Source organism: Glycine soja, chromosome 10 (assembly GCF_004193775.1).
Source record: "Glycine soja cultivar W05 chromosome 10, ASM419377v2, whole genome shotgun sequence".
Lineage (NCBI taxonomy): Eukaryota > Viridiplantae > Streptophyta > Magnoliopsida > Fabales > Fabaceae > Glycine > Glycine soja.
The window spans coordinates 8,305,069-8,329,648 of NC_041011.1; the positions used below are offsets into that span (position 1 = coordinate 8,305,069).

The 24,580-nt window shown below is 35.6% G+C and overlaps 4 protein-coding genes and 1 long non-coding RNA gene across 5 annotated transcripts; 4 read left to right on the forward strand and 1 right to left on the reverse strand.

Moving 5' to 3' along the window:
- Nucleotides 1-2,587: 2,587 nt before the first annotated feature.
- On the reverse strand, nucleotides 2,588-3,130 carry LOC114371310 (NAC transcription factor 25-like). Its single transcript, XM_028328780.1, has 2 exons — nucleotides 2,959-3,130; nucleotides 2,588-2,802 (listed from the first exon to the last, which is right to left on the reverse strand). Exons 1-2 carry the CDS (start codon nucleotides 3,128-3,130, stop codon nucleotides 2,588-2,590), a joined length of 387 nt encoding a protein of 128 aa, XP_028184581.1.
- Nucleotides 3,131-13,876: 10,746 nt separating this feature from the next.
- LOC114370065 lies at nucleotides 13,877-14,861 on the forward strand. The gene is made up of 3 exons (XR_003657756.1): nucleotides 13,877-13,904; nucleotides 14,556-14,629; nucleotides 14,765-14,861. It is a non-coding gene; the product is annotated as an uncharacterized LOC114370065 (long non-coding RNA).
- Nucleotides 14,862-16,179: 1,318 nt separating this feature from the next.
- LOC114371313 lies at nucleotides 16,180-24,433 on the forward strand. Its single transcript, XM_028328782.1, has 9 exons — nucleotides 16,180-16,531; nucleotides 17,827-17,916; nucleotides 22,092-22,409; nucleotides 22,504-22,754; nucleotides 22,930-23,142; nucleotides 23,237-23,329; nucleotides 23,401-23,502; nucleotides 23,587-23,913; nucleotides 24,362-24,433. Exons 3-9 carry the CDS (start codon nucleotides 22,094-22,096, stop codon nucleotides 24,431-24,433), a joined length of 1,374 nt encoding a protein of 457 aa, XP_028184583.1. The 5' UTR covers nucleotides 16,180-16,531; nucleotides 17,827-17,916; nucleotides 22,092-22,093.
- On the forward strand, nucleotides 18,356-20,993 carry LOC114371312. The gene is made up of 3 exons (XM_028328781.1): nucleotides 18,356-20,237; nucleotides 20,430-20,592; nucleotides 20,678-20,993. The coding sequence occupies exons 1-3, from the start codon at nucleotides 18,356-18,358 to the stop codon at nucleotides 20,991-20,993; spliced, it is 2,361 nt and encodes a 786-aa protein (XP_028184582.1).
- Nucleotides 21,081-21,939, forward strand: LOC114370921. The gene is made up of 2 exons (XM_028328320.1): nucleotides 21,081-21,180; nucleotides 21,253-21,939. The coding sequence occupies exon 2, from the start codon at nucleotides 21,256-21,258 to the stop codon at nucleotides 21,901-21,903; it is 648 nt and encodes a 215-aa protein (XP_028184121.1). The 5' UTR covers nucleotides 21,081-21,180; nucleotides 21,253-21,255; the 3' UTR covers nucleotides 21,904-21,939.
- Nucleotides 24,434-24,580: the final 147 nt, after the last annotated feature.

Below are 24,580 nucleotides of genomic sequence, written 5' to 3' on the forward strand. Positions count from 1 at the left end.
ATGTGTGTCCAGCGAACTAAGCCAAGATGACAACAACAACAACAACAAAAACAACGACAACAACAACAACGGCTGCACTCGGAGCCCTGAAGACATTTCCATGGTGCAAGAAGGGTGTTCTCGCTGCCTTATGTATATGATGGTCAATGAGGGTGAACCCAAGTGCCCCAAATGCAAAAGCACCACCTTGATTCATTTTCTTAATTACAACAACATCCCATAAGGAGGGGACACAATGCTATGCTACCTTGCTGTGATATTTGCATTTTGTGCCGCAAGTAGGATAAGTTAGTTTTTAAAAAAAGGAATCTCCTTTTTAGGACATTTCTTTTATCTTATGTTTTCTATCTTTTTTCTAAACCTTTCTTTATGAGTTGTGCAACATTGTCAATAATTATAATTTTATTATCTTTTATATCATTTTCTTATTTCTAATTTGACCTCTACTAAGTACTAATAACTGAATCAAGCAACATTGGCAACTAAGTGTCAATAGGCATAATTGGAAATAGGAAAATGCGAATAAATGAATATCATCAAAATATATGTTGATTTTAACTTTTCAAATATTATTTATCCTTACTACCTAAACGTTTTAAGTCTTTTGAGTGTGAATGATCAATGTTTGAATGAATTTGTGTTATTATGATACATGAGACTGATTTAACAGGTCTTTCTGATAACCAATAGAATATGACATGGTATCAAAGTCACGGTGTCTTAATGAGTGATTAAAAGAAGTTAATAGGGCCATCTGTTTGCTCGGATGTTACAACGAATAAATAGTTGCATCGTCAGGTCAAACCATCGTAAATATTGAACGGATTTTTGGTTTTGTGCTTCAAGCTTTTTAAAAACAACAACTTATTTTTAATTCTTTCAAAAGAAGTTTTCAAGATGGGGTTAGTTTTTGTTTTCTCCAATTTTTAGTTTTAATATAAACTCATTTTAAAAGTTTCATATTCTATGAAATTAGTTTAAGAGTGCTTTTGTGTGGTGGTGACGACAATGTTGTAGGTGATTACAACATGGTGATGGTGGTGCTGATGTCGACTGTGGCAGTTGTGGTGGCAATATTGATGACAATTGTGGTTTTGGTGAGGATGGTAGTCGTTGCATAGGTGGTGATCGTGGTAGTAGTATCGGTGAATATGGTTATCACTACTACAAAAAGCACATTTAACATCGTACGTTTAACATCGGTTTTCCTCAAAACCGATGTTAACGTTAACCCGGTGGCATAATTGTAATTAATGTAAAGTTTTTAACATCAGTTTTTTAGAAAACCGATGTTAATTAGCTTACGTTAACATCGGTTGTTTAAAAACTGATGTTAACATTAAATTGGTAACATCGGTTGTTTAAAAACCGATGTTAACATGAAACTGGTAACATCGGTTTTTGAATAACCGATGTTAAAGTCAGTATGTTAACATTGGTTTTATGAAAAAATGATGTTAACATAAGATATGTTAACATCGGTTTGTTGTAGAAAACTGATGTTAATGTTAACATCATTTAGTTAACATCGGTTTTGTATTGATAACCAATGTTGTACTTACATTTTAAAATATTAGATTGCGAGCCCTATTTTTCTCTCGCTTTATTCTTCTCCGTTGAAGCTTCTTCGTCTTCTCAACTGTTCTTCCCAGCTGCTCTTCTTCTGCGCAAGTGTTCTTCTTCTTCGTCGCAAGTGGTTTTCTTCTTCTTTGCAACTGATAGCGTTGTACTCCATCGAAGGTTGTTCTTCTTCTTCCCTATTTTAAAATGTTTATTTCTGCAACCTAATCACGACTGTTGTTCTCCATCTAAGGTTGTTCTTTGTGCTCTGTTGTTCTCCATCGAAGGTTCTTGTTCGCACTTTGTTTTTCTCCATCGAAGGTACGCTTCGCGACTCTTTGTTGTAAGGTTGTTGGAAGTAGTTCTTTTTATCAATATAATACATTCTTTGTAAGTCTCTGGTAGTATTCAAAATTTGGGTGTAGTTGTTTTTATCATTATTCATTACATTTTGGTTCATTATGAGAAGATAAACCTTATGTGTGTGTTCTAGAGAGCTAACATCAATATTCATAGCATTTTTTTATTTTAGTAAAATATGAAATTGTTATGTTCTGTTATTCGACTGACATGCCTTGTGAGTTTGGTTTGTCATACTGATTGTGTATACAAATGTTTGGAGGTGTGATTGCTGGCTTTCTTACTGTAACAAGTATGGATTGTGCAGATAAAACTTAGATACTATTACTCTAATGGATCAACATGATGCTGTAATCTTAATCTTATGTACTAGTATCTTATCTATTATTTGATCCTATAATTTAAATGAAGATCTTGTCTATAAGTTACAACTTAGTTTAGATTAAGATAGATTGGATCTCTTGTCAATCAGTTGTACATAGACTCTATAAGTGTACTATACAGTATCAATGAAATGCAATTGAGAATTTCCTCAATAATTTACTCTATTGGTCATTAAAAACCACCAAATTGAAAAATTGAACTCATGAAATTGGCCTACTCTCATGGACCCTCCTTGCTTTGAATTGGAGATCATGGAATCATGCAATCTCTACTCATGCATGATCTAGTCGATTTTCGATCCCTTTGGTGGACGACCCTTGTAGAACACGAGTGCCTTCTTGACAGTAATGCTCTTCATCCCACAGGAAGTGAAAATGGGTTTGTCAGTCCCGGTAGGCTTCCAATAACCAGAAGTAGTTGCTCTATTAGGCCTCATTCCATTGGGATACTTCCTATCTCTAGGAGTAAAGAAATACCACTCATCCTCCCCAAACAAAGCTTTGCTTGTTCAAAATGAAAAGCTATCATTGCTTTAGTAATTACTACTTCAAGACAATAGAAACAACAATAACAACAAAAGCCTTATCCCACTAAGTAAATACTTCAAGAAAAGAATGAAACACAAACTAAAACAATGCAATTGCTAACACAGACTTGGGAGCTCCCATGGATTATAGTTGTAAAGATCTATTTCTGCTATGAATGAAGCAGGAAGGGGTGATGATGTCACTTTGTTTCTCAGATAGTGAACAATTAGCTCCTCATAAGAAAGGTGGAATCTAAATCCAGGAGGGAGTTGGATTTTTGAATTAGCATCTTTATCCATGAACATGAAGGTAGGATGCCTCAGGAGGAACAACCTAGGAAATGTATCAATCAGTTACCGATATTATCGATCAAAATGTCTATAACCTTGAAACACTATGCATGGATTATATATATAAGCTGCTAGGCCATGTAGAGAGGGACAATTATTCTGCATATAATACTAGCCAAACTAATATTCAAATCAAATGGTTTGATGTCTTCTTCACTTCATTTGTAAAAAGAGATGAAATCAATCCTTTCACTTGTAAAACTAAATTAATTATGACAACAACAAGTTTATTTAAAGCTAGGCTTAGAATAAATACCAACCATAAAATTTGAACTTGACTTAATAATTAAGGGACCAGCCATTAGGAAATATGCTATGAGTATTTATTAAAATTTACTATTGTAGCCGCCCATTAGCATCACAATTTCAATGAAAAACTCTCATCATGTGAGTGTAATTGTGTGACTGATTTTGTGGCATTACATGATAGCTTGTCCATCAGCTGGAATGTGAATCCCAACATAGCTTAGGCCATGTTGTTTCTGTGGATGAACACCTAAGTAGTCTCTTCTTTCCCATAGTTTCCACTGTGCTTCCTTCCTTATTTGTTTTCATGGGAAACTTCTCTTTTAATCCATGTAACCTTTCATTTCATTCTTATTAGAGCTTGAGGTGAATTCCTTTGTATTTCGTTCATTAACAGTGATAAGTAAAAGCATGGAATTAGGAACGAATAGGATTAGATTATATTATTTGATGTGTCATGTGTCATTATAATTAGCTAGTTGTAATAAATAACATTGTCATTATTTATATTATTGGTTAAAAGAGGATATTGATTATGTAAGGATAAAAATCGTTAGAAACCATAATATGCAGAATACAGTTTGGTAAGCTGGGGGAAATTATTGCTGCCCATACTACATAAAGAGCACAGGCAATTTGTGTACATCACTTTCAGCACACAGACTTAGATTGATATGCTCTTATGTCTCTGTTGATCACTACTCTCTCTTATTTCTTTGTTGGAAACCATTGATTTGGAGCTGAAAATGTCATTTTCATTATTAATTAAATAATCATTATGAAAATCAGTTTTTTTTAAATTAAAAAAAGCAGTTTGACAACCAGTTGAATTCCTAAAATCAGTTCATTCTTATATTTAGATTAAAAACTGATTAGGTTTGGTTTTAATTTTTTATAGAAACTGATTTTTTCTCACCCCTAATTTGAACCATGCATTCCTTCCAGTATTGTATACACAACAACTGGAGGTTTTGGTGCTGCTTGCGCAGAGAATAAACCATTTGGGTTGTCAACAAATTCATGCTTCCTTTCCTTTCCCGGTGGAGCTCCCACTGTGAATTCATACAGCTTTAAGAGAACAAAGCACCCACGTTAGAAAATTAAACTATCATATTTAACAAGTTTTTCATTTGTACAAGACAGAAAATGGAAATGAAAGAAATAGAGTGAAAAATAATAGACAGAACAAACACAACCAAACACAATTTTCAGGTTTTGTGATTTGTTTGAACTAGACTCTATCATCCCCTCCTTTCTCTCATTTCTAAACCCCTTCCTTTTCTACTTTTCCCTAATGTTAACTCTCAAGAATCCTCTTTATTGACGCAGAATGAACTTCTTAACAGCTTTTGGTAGGTAGTGCCTTGGAGGAAAGAAAAAAATTTTAAAACAAATTGCTACTGGAGACAAATTGCTTCTAGAAGGTTAGTGCCACCACATCCTTACTTCAGAGTGTTTATGGTGTGTTTTTGCTTTCTTATTCTGCCATGCAAATGAATCATCCAACCTCAGATATGGTAGGCAAAGATTTGGGAAGTACGGACGGCCCCCATTATGTGCAAATTCAAAACAAGCATGCCTTCCCATTATATGGCTTGCCTCCCAACTATACACCACCCAATGTGGCATACATTCCCAATAAGAATGTCAATAACTCCACTCCTATACCCATTGAGAGCCAACAACCCCAAACTAATCATACACATGTCTCTTAAACCGTGGGGGAGACACATGAAATTCCCCACCATAATCTAGCCGACTTTGAGCCTTGCCTCGGATATGCCACTGAAGGGCAAGAAGTTGGTGGTATACCCCTACAAAACCCTTTGGAGGGCCCTCAGTATCATCCCCAGCTACACCTCTTGCATTCCACAACAAGTAAAAACCCTCATGCTATGACAGAAATGGGAAAGTTGGATCATCTAGAGGAAAGGCTCAGGGCCATTGAAGGAGGTAAAGATTATGTCTTTGCTAACCTAGAAGAGTTGTTCCTAGTACCCAATATCATCACCCCTCCCAAGTTCAAGGTGCTGGACTTTGACAAGTACAAGGGGACTACTTGCCCCAAGAACCATCTAAAGATGTATTATTGGAAGATGGGGGCATACGCAAAAGATGAGGAATTGCTGATACATTCCTTCCAAGAAAGTCTTACTGGGGTAGCTGTTACCTGGTACACTAACTTGGAACCTTCCCGAGTCCATTCTTGGAAGGACCTAGTGGTTGCCTTCGTTAAGCAGTGTCAGTATAATGTCTTCGGATAGGATGCAACTACAGAACATGTGCAAAAAGGGGGCACGAATCTTTCAAAAGAATACGCCCAAAGGTGGAGAGACCTGGCAGCTCAAGTGGCACCTCAATGACGGAGAAAAAAATGATGACAATGATAGTAGACACATTACCAGTATTCTACTATGAAAAGATGGTGGGCTACACACCTTCAAGCTTTGATGATATGGTCTTCACCGACGAAAGGATCAAAGTGGGTCTAAAAAGAGGCAAATTTAATCATCCTACTTGGACGAATGAGAAAACTGGGGCAAATGAAGAGGGTGAAAATGAAGGAGAAACCCATGCTGCGACTGTCATTCCTACATGGCCAAACTTCCCACCAACCCAACAATGTCATTACTCAGCCAATAACAAACCTTCTCCTTACCCACCACCCAGTTATCCATAAAGGCCATCCCTAAATCAACCACAAAGCCTGTCTACCACACAACCAATGCTAAACACCACCTTTAGCACGAACCAAAACACCAACCAAAAAGGAATTTTGCAGCAAAAAGCCTGTAGGATTCACCGCAAATTCCGGTGTCATATGCTAAACTTGCTCTCATATCTATTCGATAATTCAATGGTAGCCATAACCCCTGCTAGGTTTCCTCAACCTCCATTTTTCCGAGGATACGACTTGAACACAACATGTGCATATCATGGAGGAGCCCTGGGGCATTCCATTGAGCACTGTATGACCCTGAAGCATAAGGTGCAAAGTCTAATTGATGCGGGTCGGCTGAAATTTGAGGAGAATCGCGTGTAAATCCTAACATTGACAAGCGACACCACACCTGGGGCAATTTTGAAAGTTGTTGTTAGATGTCTCTAATGACTCATCAAGATTTTCAAGTCTATGCCATTATTGTAAACCATAGTTACAATGCTAAATAAAATGGATAAGTCTGACATCTTTGTCCCTCATCCTCTCGTAATTACATCTTTGCTTCCACTAGAATGTGGGTGCAAGCCATTGGTTTGTTTGCTCAAGCGACATGCGCTCTTGAGTGATGACTTCCAAGACCGTTCAATCAGAGATTACTCGTCTTGCACGTTGGTGGGGGTGTCGTAAAACAACGAGTAAAGTTCAAAACAAATAAGTTTCAAAATAAAAAAAAGGGGTTCAAAAAGAAAAAGAAAAAAAAATCATTTGATTGACTGTGTTTCCAGAACGTTCATGTGACCTCATTTTATCATTCCGGAAAGTTTGTCTTTTAGAGAGAAGTGAGTTATCAAGAATAGGATGTTGGACAAATGGCCTCAGTTACCTTAAGAAAAAGGGGGGTTGAATTAAGATACAAAGACTATTCCCCAATTAAACTTTCACTCTCTCTTTTCGGATTAACAATGCACCCTTAACATGAATTACTCAAAAGACAATTCAAAATAAACTTCTTTAAAGCAAAAGATAAATAGCAATAAATAAAAGAAGTTTAAGGGAAAAGAGAAATGCAAACTTGATTTATACTGGTTCGGCCACTTCCCGTGCCTATGTCCAGTCCTCAAGCAACCCACTCGAGATTTTCCACTATCTTTGTAAAACTCATTTTACAAAGTCTGAACCACACAGGGACAACCCTTCCCTTGTGTTCAGGAATCCTCTACAACAAGAGACCCACAGTCTCTTAATCCCTTTTCAGAAATAAGAAGAAGAGAAGAAGAGATCTCTCTTAAAAGGGATAGATTGTACAATGAAGATCAATCAAAATTCCTTATTAAATATGCAAGTGGTTGACCAAGGAATCTTTTTGAGAGGATAAGACATTTCAGTTCAGAAAAACTCTTAATCTTTTGAGAGGATAAAACTTTTTGGGCAATGAAAAATCTCTTTAAATTCGTGTTTCCAAGTCACATATAAATAGACCTTTGATGGCCATTCATAAACCATTTGAATAGATGCGACTCTTGGAAATTATATTCTGAAAATCCCCTCTGGTAATCAATTACAAGACTTGTGTAATCGATTACAGGTTTAAAAAATTTGAATTAAAACGTTCAATAAACTGCTGGTAATCAATTACAATCCATGTGTAATCAATTACACGTTATAAATTTTGAATTCAAATTTCTAGTGACTGTTATAAACATTTTCAGCTGTTGGTAATCGATTACCAGAGAGCAAATCTCAATTTGAAATAATAGAATTCTTTGGTCAAACCTTTTGTTTTTTCAATTTGGAAACTTCTTCCTAAAGATTCTAGAGATCAACTTGATCATATATCTTGATTTTCTTGGATTCTTGTCTTGAATAAAACTTAGAAGCACTTGATCCTTTAGCATCATCAAGACATCAAAACATCTTGCTTCTACGTAGGAGTCATTTGACTTAATCCATCAACTGAAAAATCCTTCAACTATTTCTCGTCCTTGGAAAATTCTTTTTGCAAGAATCAACTGCTTCTTTCATTCTTCCTCACTACAAGGTTGTGAAAACAAGACAAAAATTGGTGCCTCTAAGCCCTACACTGGGGCAATGAAAGGCACCATGCATAAACCTCAAACAAACCTAGGGGCAAATTAGAAGTTCTCACCCAATAGGTTCCTTGCTACAAGGTCATGACGAAAGACAACGATTGTACCTCAAAGCCTTACACTGGGGCAATGAAAGGCACCATGCAAAAACCTCAAGCGAACCTAGGGGCAGATTAGAAGTTCTCACCCAATAGGTTCCCAGCTACAAGGTCATGACGAAAGATAACAATTGGTACCTCAAAGCCTTACACTGGGGCAATGAGGGGCATCGTGCATGAGCCTCAAGTGAACATAGGGGCAGATCAAAAGTTCTCACCCGTCGATGTTTTTAAACAAGAAAAAAAAGGGGGGGGGGGGGGAAGACAAACCCTGGAATTTCAATAGATTGATTTAACGTCAAACGGCTCCATTGCCATCACTCCAAAATGGTCAAGTGACTAAATCAAACAGAACATACACTCTGAGGGAGTTCCCAAAGAGATTTGCAAAAGATAGGATAAGGTTGCATGAATTATCACCTTTTTCAAAAGGACAGTCAATCTGTGTTTTCCAAAAAAATTAAATCAAAATAAAAATCACAAAATAGGGAAATAATGTCATGAACATTGTACAACTTTCCATTGCATTGCATTGTTTCATATGAGGTCAGCATTACCAAATTTCACGACAAAGGTTGCATGTGTCTGCATCCCTAAAAATCATGTTAACTGCATAGATTTCCTACATCTCGTGTCCAATCTTTTTGGATGACCGACCCTCTCGATGAGTCGATCTCTTGCTTTCTCATAAAGGTGGACCCTTGGGTACTAGTACCTATCACCTTTAGAGGACTATATGTCCTCGCCATCAGAGGACTGCACATCCTCGCCTGTAGAGGGCTGCACGCCCTCGCCTTTAGAGGGCTACGCGTCCTCATTTTCAGTGTGCTCCATATCCACACCTTAAGAGAATATAAGGTCCTTTGCCCTTAGATGCTTCACCGAGACTTGCGCTCCCAGTTAAGGGGCCAGTAGTTTCCTTTTATCAGTTCCTGGGTCATCCCCTGATATTGGAGGGCGACCAACTGTGCGAGCACATCCAGGGAGGGAGGCTATCACGCATCTACTATGCATACCGGGGCAAGATTTCACCCGTGCTGCTACAAAAAGACGAGTGCGGATCATGCGCACCAACATGACCACTCTTACAGGGATATGGATGACGTTGCTATTTAGCAACATTCTGCCCAGTGACCATAATGCCAATCTCCCCCTGCAGATGTATCAGTTGGTCTGTGCCGTCATGACATAGGTAAGTATGCACATGGCTCAATTGATTTCTGATATCATCTATTGTTTGCAGGGATCACGCCCACAAGACACCTAGTGGACCCGAAGAAGTCCAACAGGGCCCTGGGGTTTCCAGCTCTGGTTACGGGCCTTTGTCAGTCCTACAGGGTGCCCGTTCCCCCCAACAAGGTCATGCCATCGTGACATAGGTAAGTATACATATGGTTCAACTAATTTCTGATACCATCTATTGTTTGCAGGAATCGCACCCACAAAGACATCCACTGGACCCGGAGAAGTCCAACAAGGCCCTGGGGTTTCCAGCTCTAGTTACGGGCCTCTGTAGTCCTACAGGGTGCCTGTTCCCCCCGGCAAGGTCACGTCATCATGACATAGGTAAGTATGCACATCGCTCAACTAATTTCTGATGTCATCTATTGTTTGCAGGGATCGCGCCCGCAAGACACCCAGTGGACCCGAAGAAGTCCAACAGGGTCTTGGAGTTGTCAAGCTCTAATTACGGACCTCTGTCAGTTCTACGGAGTGCCTGTCGCCCCCAGCAAGGTCATCAGGCCCCCTACTAATCGAGCTTTCATCAAGATGTACTGTGTCCCCAGGCAGGCGCAGGGCGAAACACCATAGCAGCATGGGGATGGCCGGCAGCGGGCAACAGACGCACCGCCATCACCTCTAGAGTTCACCTCAGCTCATCCACAAAAAGGTTAGAGCGTTGCTTACGACCCATGGCCGACCAATAGGCAACCAAGTCCAAAGCCAAAGGTAAGCAAAGTACTAGGTCCGTGACCGACAAGCCATCACGTGTCCAGCTCAAGACGTTAAAGAAGCGCAACTAGGAGGCAACCTAGTACCTTTTAAATCTCTGCTTGTTATTTGATCACTTTTGTTTCTCAAGTCATAGCAGGACACACCTAGTTTCTCATGATCCTAGGAATTTAAATAAAACAAGCACAAGCTCGGAAGGTAGTCATACCTCACAAAATATATATATATATATATATATATATATATGTTTAGATACCTTGGATATGCATGTATGTTGCAAAAAATACTTCACAAAATATATATATGTATGTTTAGGTAGAAAGATACCTTGGATATGCATGTATGTAGCAAAAATACTTCACAAAATATATATATGTATGTTTAGGTAGCAAGATACCATGGATATGCATGTATATAGCAAAAGTATCTCACAAAACATATATATGTATGTTTAGGTAGCAAGTTACCTTGGACATGCATGTATATAGCAAAATACCTCACAAAAATATACGTATGTTTAGGTAGAAAAATACCTCATGAAAAAAAAGAGAGCGAGCAAGAAAAGAAAAAGAAGGAAGAAAAAAAATAGAAAAAAAAATAAAAAGTTGTCTAGCTAAAAAAACAACATGCTTGTGAAAAGAGATAATTTCCAACTTTTCTTTGAAAGATTTTACTGATCTTAACCAGTTTTTGAAAAAAAGTGTATACACCTGAAGGGTGAATGCTGTGAAAATTTTCCCGAGCGCCCAAAATGGACTCGGATGAATGCATGATTTGATAAAAGAACATATTTTGGAAACACTGGGTTGACTTAAAATTGGGAAAATGAATCCTGAGCCCTAGTGTCACATGACCATAAAAACTTGATGCTTGAGTGTCCACATGGGTGCATGCATGACCAGTTTTGCATAAAATTTCCTAATCATCGTTGTTGCATGTGTATCATGGAAATAATGTAGGACATCCCCTTTATCCCCGAATCGATGGCCAAACCCTGACATATATCATGACCAGCCATTCTACAAGCCTTGAGCCAAAATCCCAACTTATCATAAACCTTGACCCAGGGTGAGAATGTCAATCCTTGCCCTCGGAAAACAACAAAAAAAAAAAAAAGAAAAGAAAAATTCCCAATCAAAGAGTGGGAGAAAGCAAAAAAAGGAAAGAAAATTCCCGATCAAGGATCGGAAGAAAATAGAAGAAACATCCAGAAAGGTCTTTGGACCAGACAATATCTGAACAATATAGAATTGTCACCAAGTAAACAAGAAACAGGAAACCACGACCTAAAGTGGTCCTCTCCCTTTGATTGCCGACAAAATCCTGTGTGCTAGCGACTTTCTCGCCACGCACTAAACAAAAACAGAAGAGGAAAAGGAAAAAAAACTCAAAGCCAAATTCCCCACCTAAAATCCATTCCCAAAATAAGTCCTATTGATCCATGATCACGCATGTAATCTTTGATTTGATAGGAAATGATTTGCAAAATCAAGTCATGACATATCTATGGTTCAGAATTAGGATAAAACACTTACCTGTGTGAGATTGATACACTTTGAGTGATTTTCTCCTATCTTTGTTGGACCCAGTGTTTCCTCTAAATGGTCGTTTAGAAACGAAATGCTAACATCCAAAATCTCATTTATGGTTATGAGAAAATTTCATCAGCATACTCTCCTTCCCCGATAGACACATCATTTTTAAAATAAAAAAGCATATGTTGCTCTGATAAGTTGGAAGTTTTGTCTGTTTACTAAAGCATGTTCGCATTTTAGTAAAGAAAACACTGAGACTATTTTTAGTCTCACAGTTATCAAGAACTACGTAGGTCTGAGTTCCTCATCACAAATTGAGGATACGTAGGAGCAAAAGCCCTGCTTTTGTTGACCACCCCACTTTTTGTTACAGTGACCCAAGAGTCCGATGGCATGCGGAGCCACATGACCGTGGGATCCCCAGATTCATGTTCTTTTTATGTTTCATCCTTTATCATTTACATGTTATTTTATTTCTATGACTTGAGGGACTAACATTTGTTTTTTGTTGTTGCGATTGTCATTTGTTTTGTGCATATATTTTGTTTGGACTATTGCGTTAGTGCTTACTTCGTTATTGTCGATAATGTTTGTTCAAATTCTGGAACCGTGTAGAGTTTGCATTTAGGAACGTCGTCCTAAAACGAACAAACATCATGATAATACCAAAAATAGAAAAAGAAAGGGGCGTTGTGAATAAATGTCATGTCTATATATATATAAAGAAAAGAAAAAGGTTTTTTTTATATATATGTAAAAGGAAAATGTGTATAGAAGGATTTTGTGTGTGTAAATAATGTGTGAAAAGAAATTCTTGTGTGTGTGAGCGACGAGTGTTATAAAGAAATTTTTGTATAAACTACGGGTGTGTGTTGGAAAAAATGAAAAAAAAATCTTTGAACATGAATAGGGTTTGTATATAGACCGTGTTGACGTGAAGAGAAAGGGTTTTAATGCGTGTATATAGAAAAAGTTCATCATGTATAGGAATGTAGGTGTACAAAGAAAAGTTTTTCTCATAGATGGCAATGGATGAATAGTTTTTTGTGAACATAAAAAATGAAACAAAAAAGGAAAAAGAAAGAAAGACCTCGAAGGTCGGCATGTTATGGTCGTAGGAAGCATAAATCATTTGTAGAGAGCAAACATATCTTTTGGAAACAAGGGACTGACACTAAGAGTTTATTTTCCTGAATAACCGAGATAAGAATGGATGGATTCATTGAACTGATGAAAGAACATAATTTGGAAACGTTGGGTCTGTTTGTGTAAATCCCCAACTGTAGTATCACAATGCCATAAACGGGATGCTTGAGTGCCCACCTGGTTGTGGCCATGACTAATTTTGCACGTTGTTTCCAAATCATCATTGTTGCGCGTGCCTTGTGGAAATAATATGGAAGTTCAACCCGAGACCGATACCTTGACCCACGAATTTGTTTTGCCCCAGATATCAAGATCAGGCTCCCACAATAAAAGACCCCGTTGAGACACAACCTTAGACTACTTTGAACCTTAGCCTATAAAAAGAATCCTCATCCTTTCCCCCGAAGCAAAGGACAGCGGAATCTCCTCAAGGGAGAACAAATAACGAATGCTAAAACCCGATTTCCTAAAGAAAGAAATGGAGAGGGAGAAATGAAAAAAAAAAGGAAGAAATGAAAAGAAAGAAAAGGAAAAAATGAAAAGAAAGGAAAAGAAGGATTCCCGATCAAAGATTGGAAGAAAGTAAAAAGGAAAAGATCGGAGGAAAACAAAGTAATTCCCGATCAATGAAAGAAAGAGAACAGAGGATCTTCAGACCAGATAAATTTTCGGCAAGGTAAATGACTGCCGGCAAAGGAAAACCCATTTCACTACAAAAAAAATGTTAAATAATGGAGGTTATTTTGCGGAGGTTTTAGAAACCTCCTTAATTTATTAAAAACTACAATTTTTTGTACTTAATTTGCGGAGGTGGGTTATAACCTCTGCTAATTAAATATTATTTTTTCACTCTTTTCTCTTTAAAATAAAAAAAATCATATTTTTTCCCGGCAAAAAAAAAAATTCCCTCTAAAAAATTTACAAAATCCCAATATGTACTGGTTGTCCCCAACCTTCAACCCCTAATTCCACCCCTCACTTCCGCTCTCAACTCAGGTACAAGATTCTCTCTTCACTCTTCTTCTTCTCCTTTCTCCGCTCTTTAATTGTTTCGTTTTCTTCTTCGATTTTTCCTTTCGATAAGAGTATCTGTTTTTTTTTTCTTTTCCCTTTTCTGATTCCCCGAACAACCATCCTACGCTAGGGTTGCAACTATTCCATGTTTTTTTTTTCTTTCTCGGTACCGCACATTTATACTCACATGTTCTATTCTTTTCCCACTGGGTCTGTTGTTGCTGTCTCATTCTGTTCCTACGACTCAGATGCCGATCTTTGACACAAATGGGGTTGTGAGTTTTATGGGAAAGTTTCTACCTTGATTTTTGTTTTCTCTGTGGGGTTAAGGTAACCATGATGGGTATGATGAAAGTTAGCATCTTTGTGTTTTTAACCCTGATGATCACAATGGGTTGTTATGGTGTCACAAACCCGAATGATCTCAGAATTCTGAATGATTTCAGAAAAGGGTTGTTATGGTGTCACAAACCCTTGTGGCCCTCCTTCATGGTCTTATGTGTACTGTTCTGGAGGGAGAGTCACTCAGATTCAGACCAAGAATCTAGGTCTTGAAGGATCGTTGCATACTTTTTTCTAGGTTGGAGTTTTATCAAATATTAATGGCAAAATGTTTTTTTTTCATTAATGCAGATTACAGCTGCAATTCCACAATCTGTATCCACGGTTGTTTCAAGGGGAAATCAGTGTTACTTAATCACCTCCAGGTTAGGCTGAACATTTAATGCCTCCTTTTTCTGGACCTTTTTTTCAGTCCATCCTCCTTTTGCTAATTGAGTGCTAAAAAATAGATCATCTCGATACTCTATTTTCCTAACTTCTTTTATTTGTATTGTGTTCAGTGTCACTGACGTTTTTCCTCAAGTCTGAACTTTGCTGGCGGTGCATCTATGATTTTAAGGCCACAGGACTACCTGATACAGCAGAATTCTATTGTAAGTATTCAAACTTCAATCTAGTCCTAATAAAGCTTGGGCAGAACTCAAATTACAAAATTTTGAGGGATAGAGTTAGGACCTAAGCCAATACACTAATAAGGGGTAGTGCTTTATGATTTGTATCACCTTGTAACCCATCACAATATACATAATCTATATTCCCTCATTTTTCTCCTTCAATACCGAAAATCCTATAATTTGATTAATTTCAGCATTCCCAATTGCCTTTTAAATATGGGATTAATAGAAATATTGCCTTTTAAATTGTGGTTCATTGAAATATTGCTTTTTAAATCGGGGTTCATAGAAATTCTTCCAACGCAACAAAAAGAAAACCATTCAAAACATCTCTCATTCTTTTCCATTAAAAATTTGAGCGATAAACATACTCCAGAATTGCACACGGAGTTGGTAAGAATTTTGAAGCTAAACGAGGAAGTGGTGATGAATGTGAGAAATTTCTATACTTATGCAGAAAAAAAATCAGGAGCTGTTTCTTGTTCTTTGTATTGTGTGCAGGCTGTACATTGTCATTTGGTAGGAATAAAATTTTGATTCAACCAAAAAAAGTCATCAAATTTAACTTGCCTTGTTTTGTGCTGCTCGTATTTCAATGTACTTTGCCCGGTGAGCAAACTTCAATGTATTATGTGTATGGAAACTGCAATGTAGCCTCCAATTCTTGATCTTCTATTTGATTCATAATTATGCAGTGATTGGAATCTGAAGAAGCTCTTGATCCTCTGTTTTGATTACAAAAAGATTGTATAATGTGTAGAGAGTAGTGTGATTGTGTGATACTCAAACTATAAATGTTCGACGGTTGTACATATTGGCTCATCAGCATGCATGTCCAAAAGGAAAGGATTTATACAAATGAAGTGATTTTTGGGGCATGGCTGGCATTGCATTATAACTATTTTTTGTATACCCAACAAAGCAATATGAAGGGTGTAAGCATATGAAACAAAATACTAAGCCAGTGATCTAATTTTTATTAGTAGGGTCAAGTACTAGTGTTTTATTACAAGCCCAAGTCCACTAATACAAGCACTAGTATATAACCAACCCTTAATAACTAAGGAAATAAACCAGGAAACAATTCCTTAGGTTGCTTCCTCATTTACATGACTAATTGATTTCACAGTATATTCTGAAGATATGCTAATATATTCTAAAGTAATCTGAACTCTGAAGATATTCCTAATATTATGCTGTAATGGTTAACATAATACAATTTTTTTACCTCTTCTACACCACTTTTTGTTTTCTTGGCATTCTAATTTTTGAGCTACATATATTGTTCTTTGTAAATACATTTTTCCTGACACAGGGCCATATTTGTTGGCATGGTGTCTTTCATAATTTATACCTTGATTTGTCAATTTCCCATGGATATGATATTTAGTTGAGAGAGCAAAACCTTATTCTTATAAATTCCATTGTTAATAGACAATGCACCTATCTTGTTACTGCAATTCCATAATTTGCTTTTCCATTAAGTATTTTGTGAACTTGGAATTTTAATTGAGCTAGTACCTGTTTGAGAGCTAATAGACAATTGCTTTTCCATTATATGCAAATATCTACACAAGGGAAGCCTTACAGAAACACATCCATGACCACTTAGCGAAGACTGAAGTACTCTAGTCAATTTGGAATCCCTGTAAGGTATGTGACTAGCTTTATCTTCAGTCAATTTTGAAATAACTTGTGGAAGAAGGATAATTACAATTCAACATAGGCTCAAACACACATGTCCAATAAATATAATAGTATCCAGTGAATTATCTACGCTTGGAAACCATGGTACATCAATGTACTATCACTCTATCAATAATAGTGGCAAACACAACTGGTTGTTGAACATCTCAACTTGCGGGTTCTTCATATTGGCTGTCTGATTGCACATGCATCGATACGTTCTTTGATGTTTAATTCCATTGAATAATAAATTGTGCTAAAGAAACTCAATCGTGCATTATTTTTTTGCTTTTGAAAAAGAGTAATGCCCATCAATTAATTGTTATTATTATCTAATACAGATGCATATATATATGGCCGGGGCATAAAAATGTTAGCTTCATTTAAGCTTTATACATAAATGAATAATAAATTATGTTAGTTTGTTGCCAGAGAAATCTGATTTTCTTGAGTCTTCAATTAGATACATTAACAAGAACATGTTCTAGTCAGTCATGAAGAAGTGATAATCACTGTTTATGTTATTAGTATTAGTCATTACCTTAGCTATCTAATTGGAACTTGGAATGAAGTTCTAGAATGTGTTTGGAGATTTTGGAGTTGTGTTCTGTTCAGAGCATGGAGTGACACATGCATATATATATATATATATATATATATATATATATATATATATATATATATATTCTTTTATCATTTTGGACTTTCAAATCTCAAAATATGAATCACTAGATAATGTTAAGGGCATTGGATATTGAAGAACATGGATGTTGTCATGGTTATAATTGTGGTTTGTTAGGTTCACCAATGTTGTGGCACTGTTATTTATTAGGAAAAAATGTTGGATTTAATAGATGTAATATATCCAGACTTATAAAGACACTGATTGGGTCTGGTGGAACAGTATCCACCTTTTTGGGATCCATCAAAGGCACAACACTGATTTGCTTAGATACAATTTGCCTAACTGAAGGCTTCGTTTGTGAAAATTGAAATTGCTTAGATACACTGATTTGCTCAGATTAGTAGTGCCAGATCCAACTCTAAAATTGAATGTCAAGTAACTCCCATTGGAATTAGCATATACTTTTGATTCCATTTGGCATTGATGCAAGCAATTTCAGCTTGGATTTGTAGCACACTTGCTCCAAAAAATAAGTGGTTAATTTGCTTTTTCTTTTTTGGCTATTAAGGTCATATATATATATATAATACTAACTTGTCGTATATAATACTAACTTAATTTCCTTATTTTTTTAAAGCTTGTAGCTGAAGTTCTTGAGAGGTGCTGAAATTGGTTAGGCAATAGCAAAAGACATATTCCCCTGCTTTCATTTACTGGAAGTTCAAAGGTACTTCATCTCTCTCTTATTTTGATTAAACATTGTAATCTTTATTTTTTTTTATGTGTTTACAATGTACATTACATTTTCATGATAGTATTTTTATGTTACGACCTCTATTAGTTAGCTAACAAGTGTAATTTATTATAATTTTTTGTAATTCATTTTTTTTGTTGGTTCCATTGGTTTTTATTCTAAATACCTATTCTTATTTTATAACATATATGGTAGTAGCTGTAACATAAAAATTGGTATTGAATCTTAGGTTATGCTTCTTCCCCTACCAATTATTCTTTTAGTTAGAATAATTATTATAGTTTTTCCTTCTTAATTTATATTATAATTTATATTATTCTTAATTTATAGTTTTTTTAATACAAATTATACTATGTTATATTATCATAGTGTGATAAATTATTTTAATAAAATTGTTTAGGTATCTTTTGTAATGGATAAGTCATGGATTTCAAAGGCCCGAAACTCAATTGATTACTCCATTGGTTTGAGTAAATTCTTAGATTTTGCTTTTAAGAATGGAGTTGTAGGAGAAACAATTCGATGTCCATGTCCAAAATGTGGATTTATGAAATGGCAAACTAGAGACATAGTTGAAGATCACTTGCTATATAAACCATTTCCTCAAAACTATGTTATATGGGATCTTCATGGTGAAAAGCAAGCATTAGAATCTTCTCAAGTGGAAGATGTTTTCCAAGATAGTGGTGTTCAACCTCAAAACCCAATGGAAATGATGATCAATGACGCATTTGAACAATATAGGCAACATGACCCTAATGTAGGTGCATCACAACCATTAAATGAAGATGAAATAGTAAATGATGAACCAAGAGAAGATCATAATGGCTTTTATGAGCTTCTAAATGATGGGAGCCAAACATTGTATGAAGGAAGCAAGTACACAAAACTAGAATTTATAATCAAACTATATCATATAAAAGTTTTGTGTGGATTAAGCGACAAGGCAATGGCTATGATATTGGATTTGTTAAATGACGCATTTGAAAAAGCAAAGTTTCCTCCTTCTATTTATGAGGCAAAGAAAATTATTAACAAGCTTGGTCTTAATTATAAAAAGATAGATGCTTGTCCAAAACATTGCATGTTGTATTTGGGAGATGATGAAAAAAGTTTGGATGCTTGTAAGCATTGTGGTACATCTAGATGGAAACCCAACAAGAAGAAGAAAATAGCTGCAAAGGTTTTACGTTACTTTCCATTGCAACCAAGATTGCAAAGATTGTTCACATGTCGTAAGACTGCAAAAGATATGAGATGGCATGTTTTGGAAGACAATAAAGATGGGTTGTTAAGGCATCCAAGAGATGGAGAGGCATGGAAGACATTTGATTTAATCCATCCTGAGTTTTCTTCAGATCCTCGAAATGTTCGCTTAGGCCTTGCTACTGATGGTTTTAATCCTGCTAGGACCTTGAGTTCTACCTATAGCATCTGGCCAGTTTTCTTAATTCCATATAATCTTCCACCTTGGATATGTATGAACCATACTTCCTTCATTCTATCAATGATCATTCCAGGCAAGCAATCTCCTGGAAATAACATAGATGTGTACCTAAAGCCCCTTGTAGAGGAGTTACGTGAGCTATGGAGTGGTGTGGACACCTATGACTCATCCTTAAATGAAAATTTTAGAATGCGAGCAGCTCTTATATGGACAATTAGTGACTTTCCTGGCTTAGGCATCTTATCTGGTTGGAACATACACACAGGATTGGCTTGCCCAACTTGCAATTTAGATGCGGAACCTTGTCGCCTTCGAAATTGTAACAAGTGGTGTTTTATGGGGCATCGTCGTTTTCTAAGTAGAAATCATAAATTTAGATTGAACCGTGTTCGCTTTGATGGAAGCATAGAAGAACGAAACCCACCATTAAAATTATCTGGATCTGACATTTTTCGACAAGTGGAACATATTAATACTACATTTGGAATTGGAGCTATTCAAAATGGAACAAGAAAAAGATCTAGACAAGAAGTCACACAGTGGAATAAAAGAAGCATATTCTTTGAACTTCCATATTGGGAGTCTAACTTGTTACGACATAATCTAGATTTTATGCATATTGAAAAAAATGTATGCGACAATGTCATGTATACATTGCTCCATGAGAAGGATAAATCAAAAGACAACCTTAATGCTAGAAAAGACTTAAAAGAAATGGGCTTAAGGCCTGATCTTTGGCCAGATGATAATGGAAAGTATCACCTTGCTTTGTTTTCACTAACACGTGGTACCAAAAAGTTATTTTTGAAAACTTTGAAGACTATTACAGTACCAGATGGTTACTCAAGTAACATTTCCAGATGTATTGATGAGAAACTTAATAAAATATCTGGGTTAAAAAGTCACGATTGTCATATTATTATGGAACAATTGCTACCACTAGCAATTCGTAACTTGTTGCCAGACCATGTGACTTCTGTCTTAGTGGAGTTCTGTTCTTTTTTTAGAATACTTTGTGGTAAAACTTTAAATCTTCCAGAACTTCAGTTGCTCCAAGATCGCATTGTGGTTACACTATGCCACTTAGAAATGTTATTCCCTCCATCATTCTTCACAATTATGGTTCATTTAACTGTTCATCTTATAGAGGAAGCAAAACTTGGAGGCCCAGTGCATTATCGATATATGTATCCAGTAGAGAGGTAAAGATTTAAATAATTTAAATTTATGATGTTATATTACAAATATCTTACTTGTACACTCTTTAATTGTTAGTTATTTCTATAGGGAATTAGGTCACTTAAAATCCTTTGTGAGAAACAAGGCACAACCTGAAGGATCCATAGCTGAGGGGTATTTAGCTGAAGAGTCTCTTACCTTTTGTTCTCGGTACATTGAAGATATCGAGACAAGGTTCAATAGACCTAAACGTGTTTGTGATAACCCAATTGATAATGAGACTTTTTTTGTGTCCTCTATCTTCCCACAAATTGGAAAACCAGTAGGAGCTTGTTCAATGTTCACTTTAACTCCAATGCAAAAATTGCAAGCTCATCGATATGTGCTCCTTAATTGCACTATAGTCACACCATTTGTGGAGTAAGTAAAGTGACATAAACTTTTATTGTTATACTACTTATAAATAATAGTCATGTGTATTGATTATAATAATTAATTTATGTAGTGAATTTAGAGAATTCATAAAAAGGAGTTCAAGAGGAAGAAGACCTTCGTCTACAGAGATAGAGAAAAAAGTCAATAAAGAGTTTGTTGATTGGTTTAGAAAGCGGGTGAGTAGTCATTTAGTGGATAGAGATTTTTTTATCGTCTTTGTTTCAAACTCTAACTTCCAATTTTTTTAGATTATGAATCCAGATACAATGAATGAAATGTCTACTGATCTAAAGTTTTTAGCACGAGGACCCTTGGACAATGCAACAAGATTTACTGCATATAATATTAATGGGTTCAAATTTCGAACCTTGGCTCGAGAAGAAGGATTAAAAACACAAAACAGTGGTGTTTTCTTAACATCTAACACATCATGTGTTTCAAGTAGCGTTGATGGCAACTTAAGGCAAGCAGATTTACCTTATTATGGGAAGTTGGAAGATATCATTGAGATTAACTACTATGGTCGATTCTCTGTTATTCTTTTTAAATGTAAATGGGCTGATACTACACGAGATAGAGGGTATAAAAAGGATTGTTGGAATTTTAATTGTGTTAACTTTGATAGATTGATTCATATTGGTGATCGTGAAGAACATGAACCATACATTGAAGCATCTCAAGCACAAATGGTGTATTATGTAGATGATGTAGTCAATGAAGGATGGAGTGTTGTTGTACACATAAAGCCAAGAGATTTATATGACATGGGAGAAGAAGTAGAAGAAAATGCATATGAAAATGAGCCATACCAAGAGCAACAACTTGAACAATTTTCTAGGCTTGATGATCAATATGTACAATTGGCTACAAACCATCTAAATGATGATATAGTTGATTGAATTGTAACTCCTAAAATAGTAAGAAATTCACACTTGCCTAAATATGATATAGTTGATTGACTTATAAATGTTGTTATTATTTCATTTATTAATTATTTTAATCTTGTTTTAATTTTGATAGTATGTCATCTTAAATTTTATTATTCTTTATTTATTTTTCTCTTAATATTGTTGTCATGAATATGTAGTCATGCCAAAGGTGAAGCGTTTTAGAAATCCACAAAAATCAGCACCTCAACCACAATGTCCCTCACCAAGTGATTCCACACAAGCTCCTGAAGTCCCAACTGGTAATGTCCCTCTTTCTCATGAATCAACATCTGAAGTTCCAGCAATGAATCCTGAAATTTCTTCCCCACCAAGTGATTCCACACAAGCTCCTGAAGTCCCAACTGGTAATGTCCCTCTTTCTCATGTATCAACATCTGAAGATCCACAAGAAGATGAAACAACTAGACGTCATGTTGGGCGTGAGTCTACACACTGTTGGACTGTTGAGGCAATAGGTATACAAGTATTGTATTTTATTTTTATTTTTGTAATTATCATCATATGAAGTATATTACATTTTCTTATTGAGAAATTCTTTTATTGTTAAAGACTCTGAAGAAATGATCAAGAAGATTAAGGTGAAAGTTAGGGGAGTCAATAGCTTACCTAGGGAGTTACGCATCATTGTGAATTTTGATGACCAAGGCCAAGCAATTGGTGAAGCACAAGCCTTGCTTGCAGGATTTCTTGGAACACTAGCAGCTGATTGCAAATTATTTCCTATGGATTATGATAGATGGTCTGGACCTTCAGGCGTACCTAAAGCTTATTTTGATGATTGCTTTGAAACAATTTTAAAGGTATGTCAATTAGTTATATATAACTTTTTATATCTACACCACTTAGAAACCCTATCTTTACTATTTTTCATATATATATATATATATATATATATATATATATATATATATATATATATATATATATATTATATTTTGCATATGATATATTTGATAAATTTGTCTTTTTTTTTAGCCTCGATTTTATTTTAAGATTAATGAAGCTGGTGCAAAACGGTATTGCAAATTAAGTATGGGAAGAAAATGGGCTGCAAATAGGCAAAGCTTATGGAATGAATTCAACGATCCAACCAAAACAAGAGATGAAATCATAAAAAATGTGCCGATAGGCATAGATAAAGATCAATGGGCTCGTTTTGTTCATTATCGTCATAAACCATCAACATTGGTACAATTAGATTGTTTTAATTATTGAATTGTTTTTATAGCTAATTATATGATTACTATTACAAGTTGTAAACTTGAAATTGCTTTGCATGTAGGAACTTTGTAGGAGAAATAAAGAAATTCGAAGCAAGCAAGTTATTCCACACACTGGTGGATCCAAAGCTAATCCTAGAAGAAGAAATGAGTTGGTAATGACACTAAATGTTAACTTTTACTAATTAAAGAAGTTCAATGTTTACTTACTCTTTATTTATCTTAGTTGTTAGAAACTGGGAAGCTACCAAGTCGTGGACAATTATATATTGAAACTCATAAAAGGAAAGATGGATCATTTGTAAATGAAGCAGCGAAGACTATAGCGGTATGTTTTTCTTTAGTAACATTGTTTTCAAGGATTGTGCTTAATCTTAAAACTTTTGTAATTCCTTTTATTACATGTTTGCAGGAACAAATTGAAGTAGGATTGACTCAAAGCATAGTTGATGAATCTGAAGTTTCTCCTCTTGATGCTGTTGGTAGAGTGTTAGGGTTAGAGCACTCTGGGAGAGTGCGATGCATGGGATTAGGAGCTGTTCCTTCTAATACATTCAGGAACACAAGACTTCGAGCTTCTAGTCTGAGCTCTTCTTCATCTGGTGTTGCCTTTCCATCTTCAAACCAATGGCAAGAGAAATACAACAATTTAGAATCAGCTTTTAAGGCCTACATGATAATGAAGGAAGGAAGGATCCCTGAAGAATTAGCTAGTTATTTCACTCCTGATCAAACACATGTAAGTAATTAATATGCATACATCATTATGTATATGTGAGGTATCCTAAAACTTGTTAGTATAATACACAATGTACTCTTAAAACTGTTTTACATATGTCTATAGTTTATTAATTTATTCATGCATATTAGTTAGGAAATATATTTTGTAATTGGTATGTGTGTTTATTAAGCTAATTAATTTAGAGTTTTGTAGATAGATTTTATAGTTAATCAACAATATTAAGGTAAAATTTTATTCATTTTGGCTAGCTCTTAATACTCTTTATCTCAAGTTAGGTCTTTAAGTAAACATACATGACCAAGGTAATAACCATGCATAAGTTTAGAATATTAAAACAATTGTTTAGAATTGATTATTTTTATTGATGGTCATTATGATTTAGTATGTATGATACACCCTTGTATATAGTATATGTGACTAAGTGGTTTTTCTTTTCTTATTTCAGCCAAATGATGCTTCAAGTGTTCCTAATACACCTTTGGATGCAAGAGGATCTTCTGGTGCTAGCAACCCTTAGTTTGCTTATAATGTATTTTGGATTTAAAGTTTAGTACAATACTAATATTACTTTGTTATGGATTTTATGTCATACTTTGATTTACAATAGAAATTTGAATTATAAATCTTTGAACTATATGCTATTATTTTGGTTATTGAAATATAA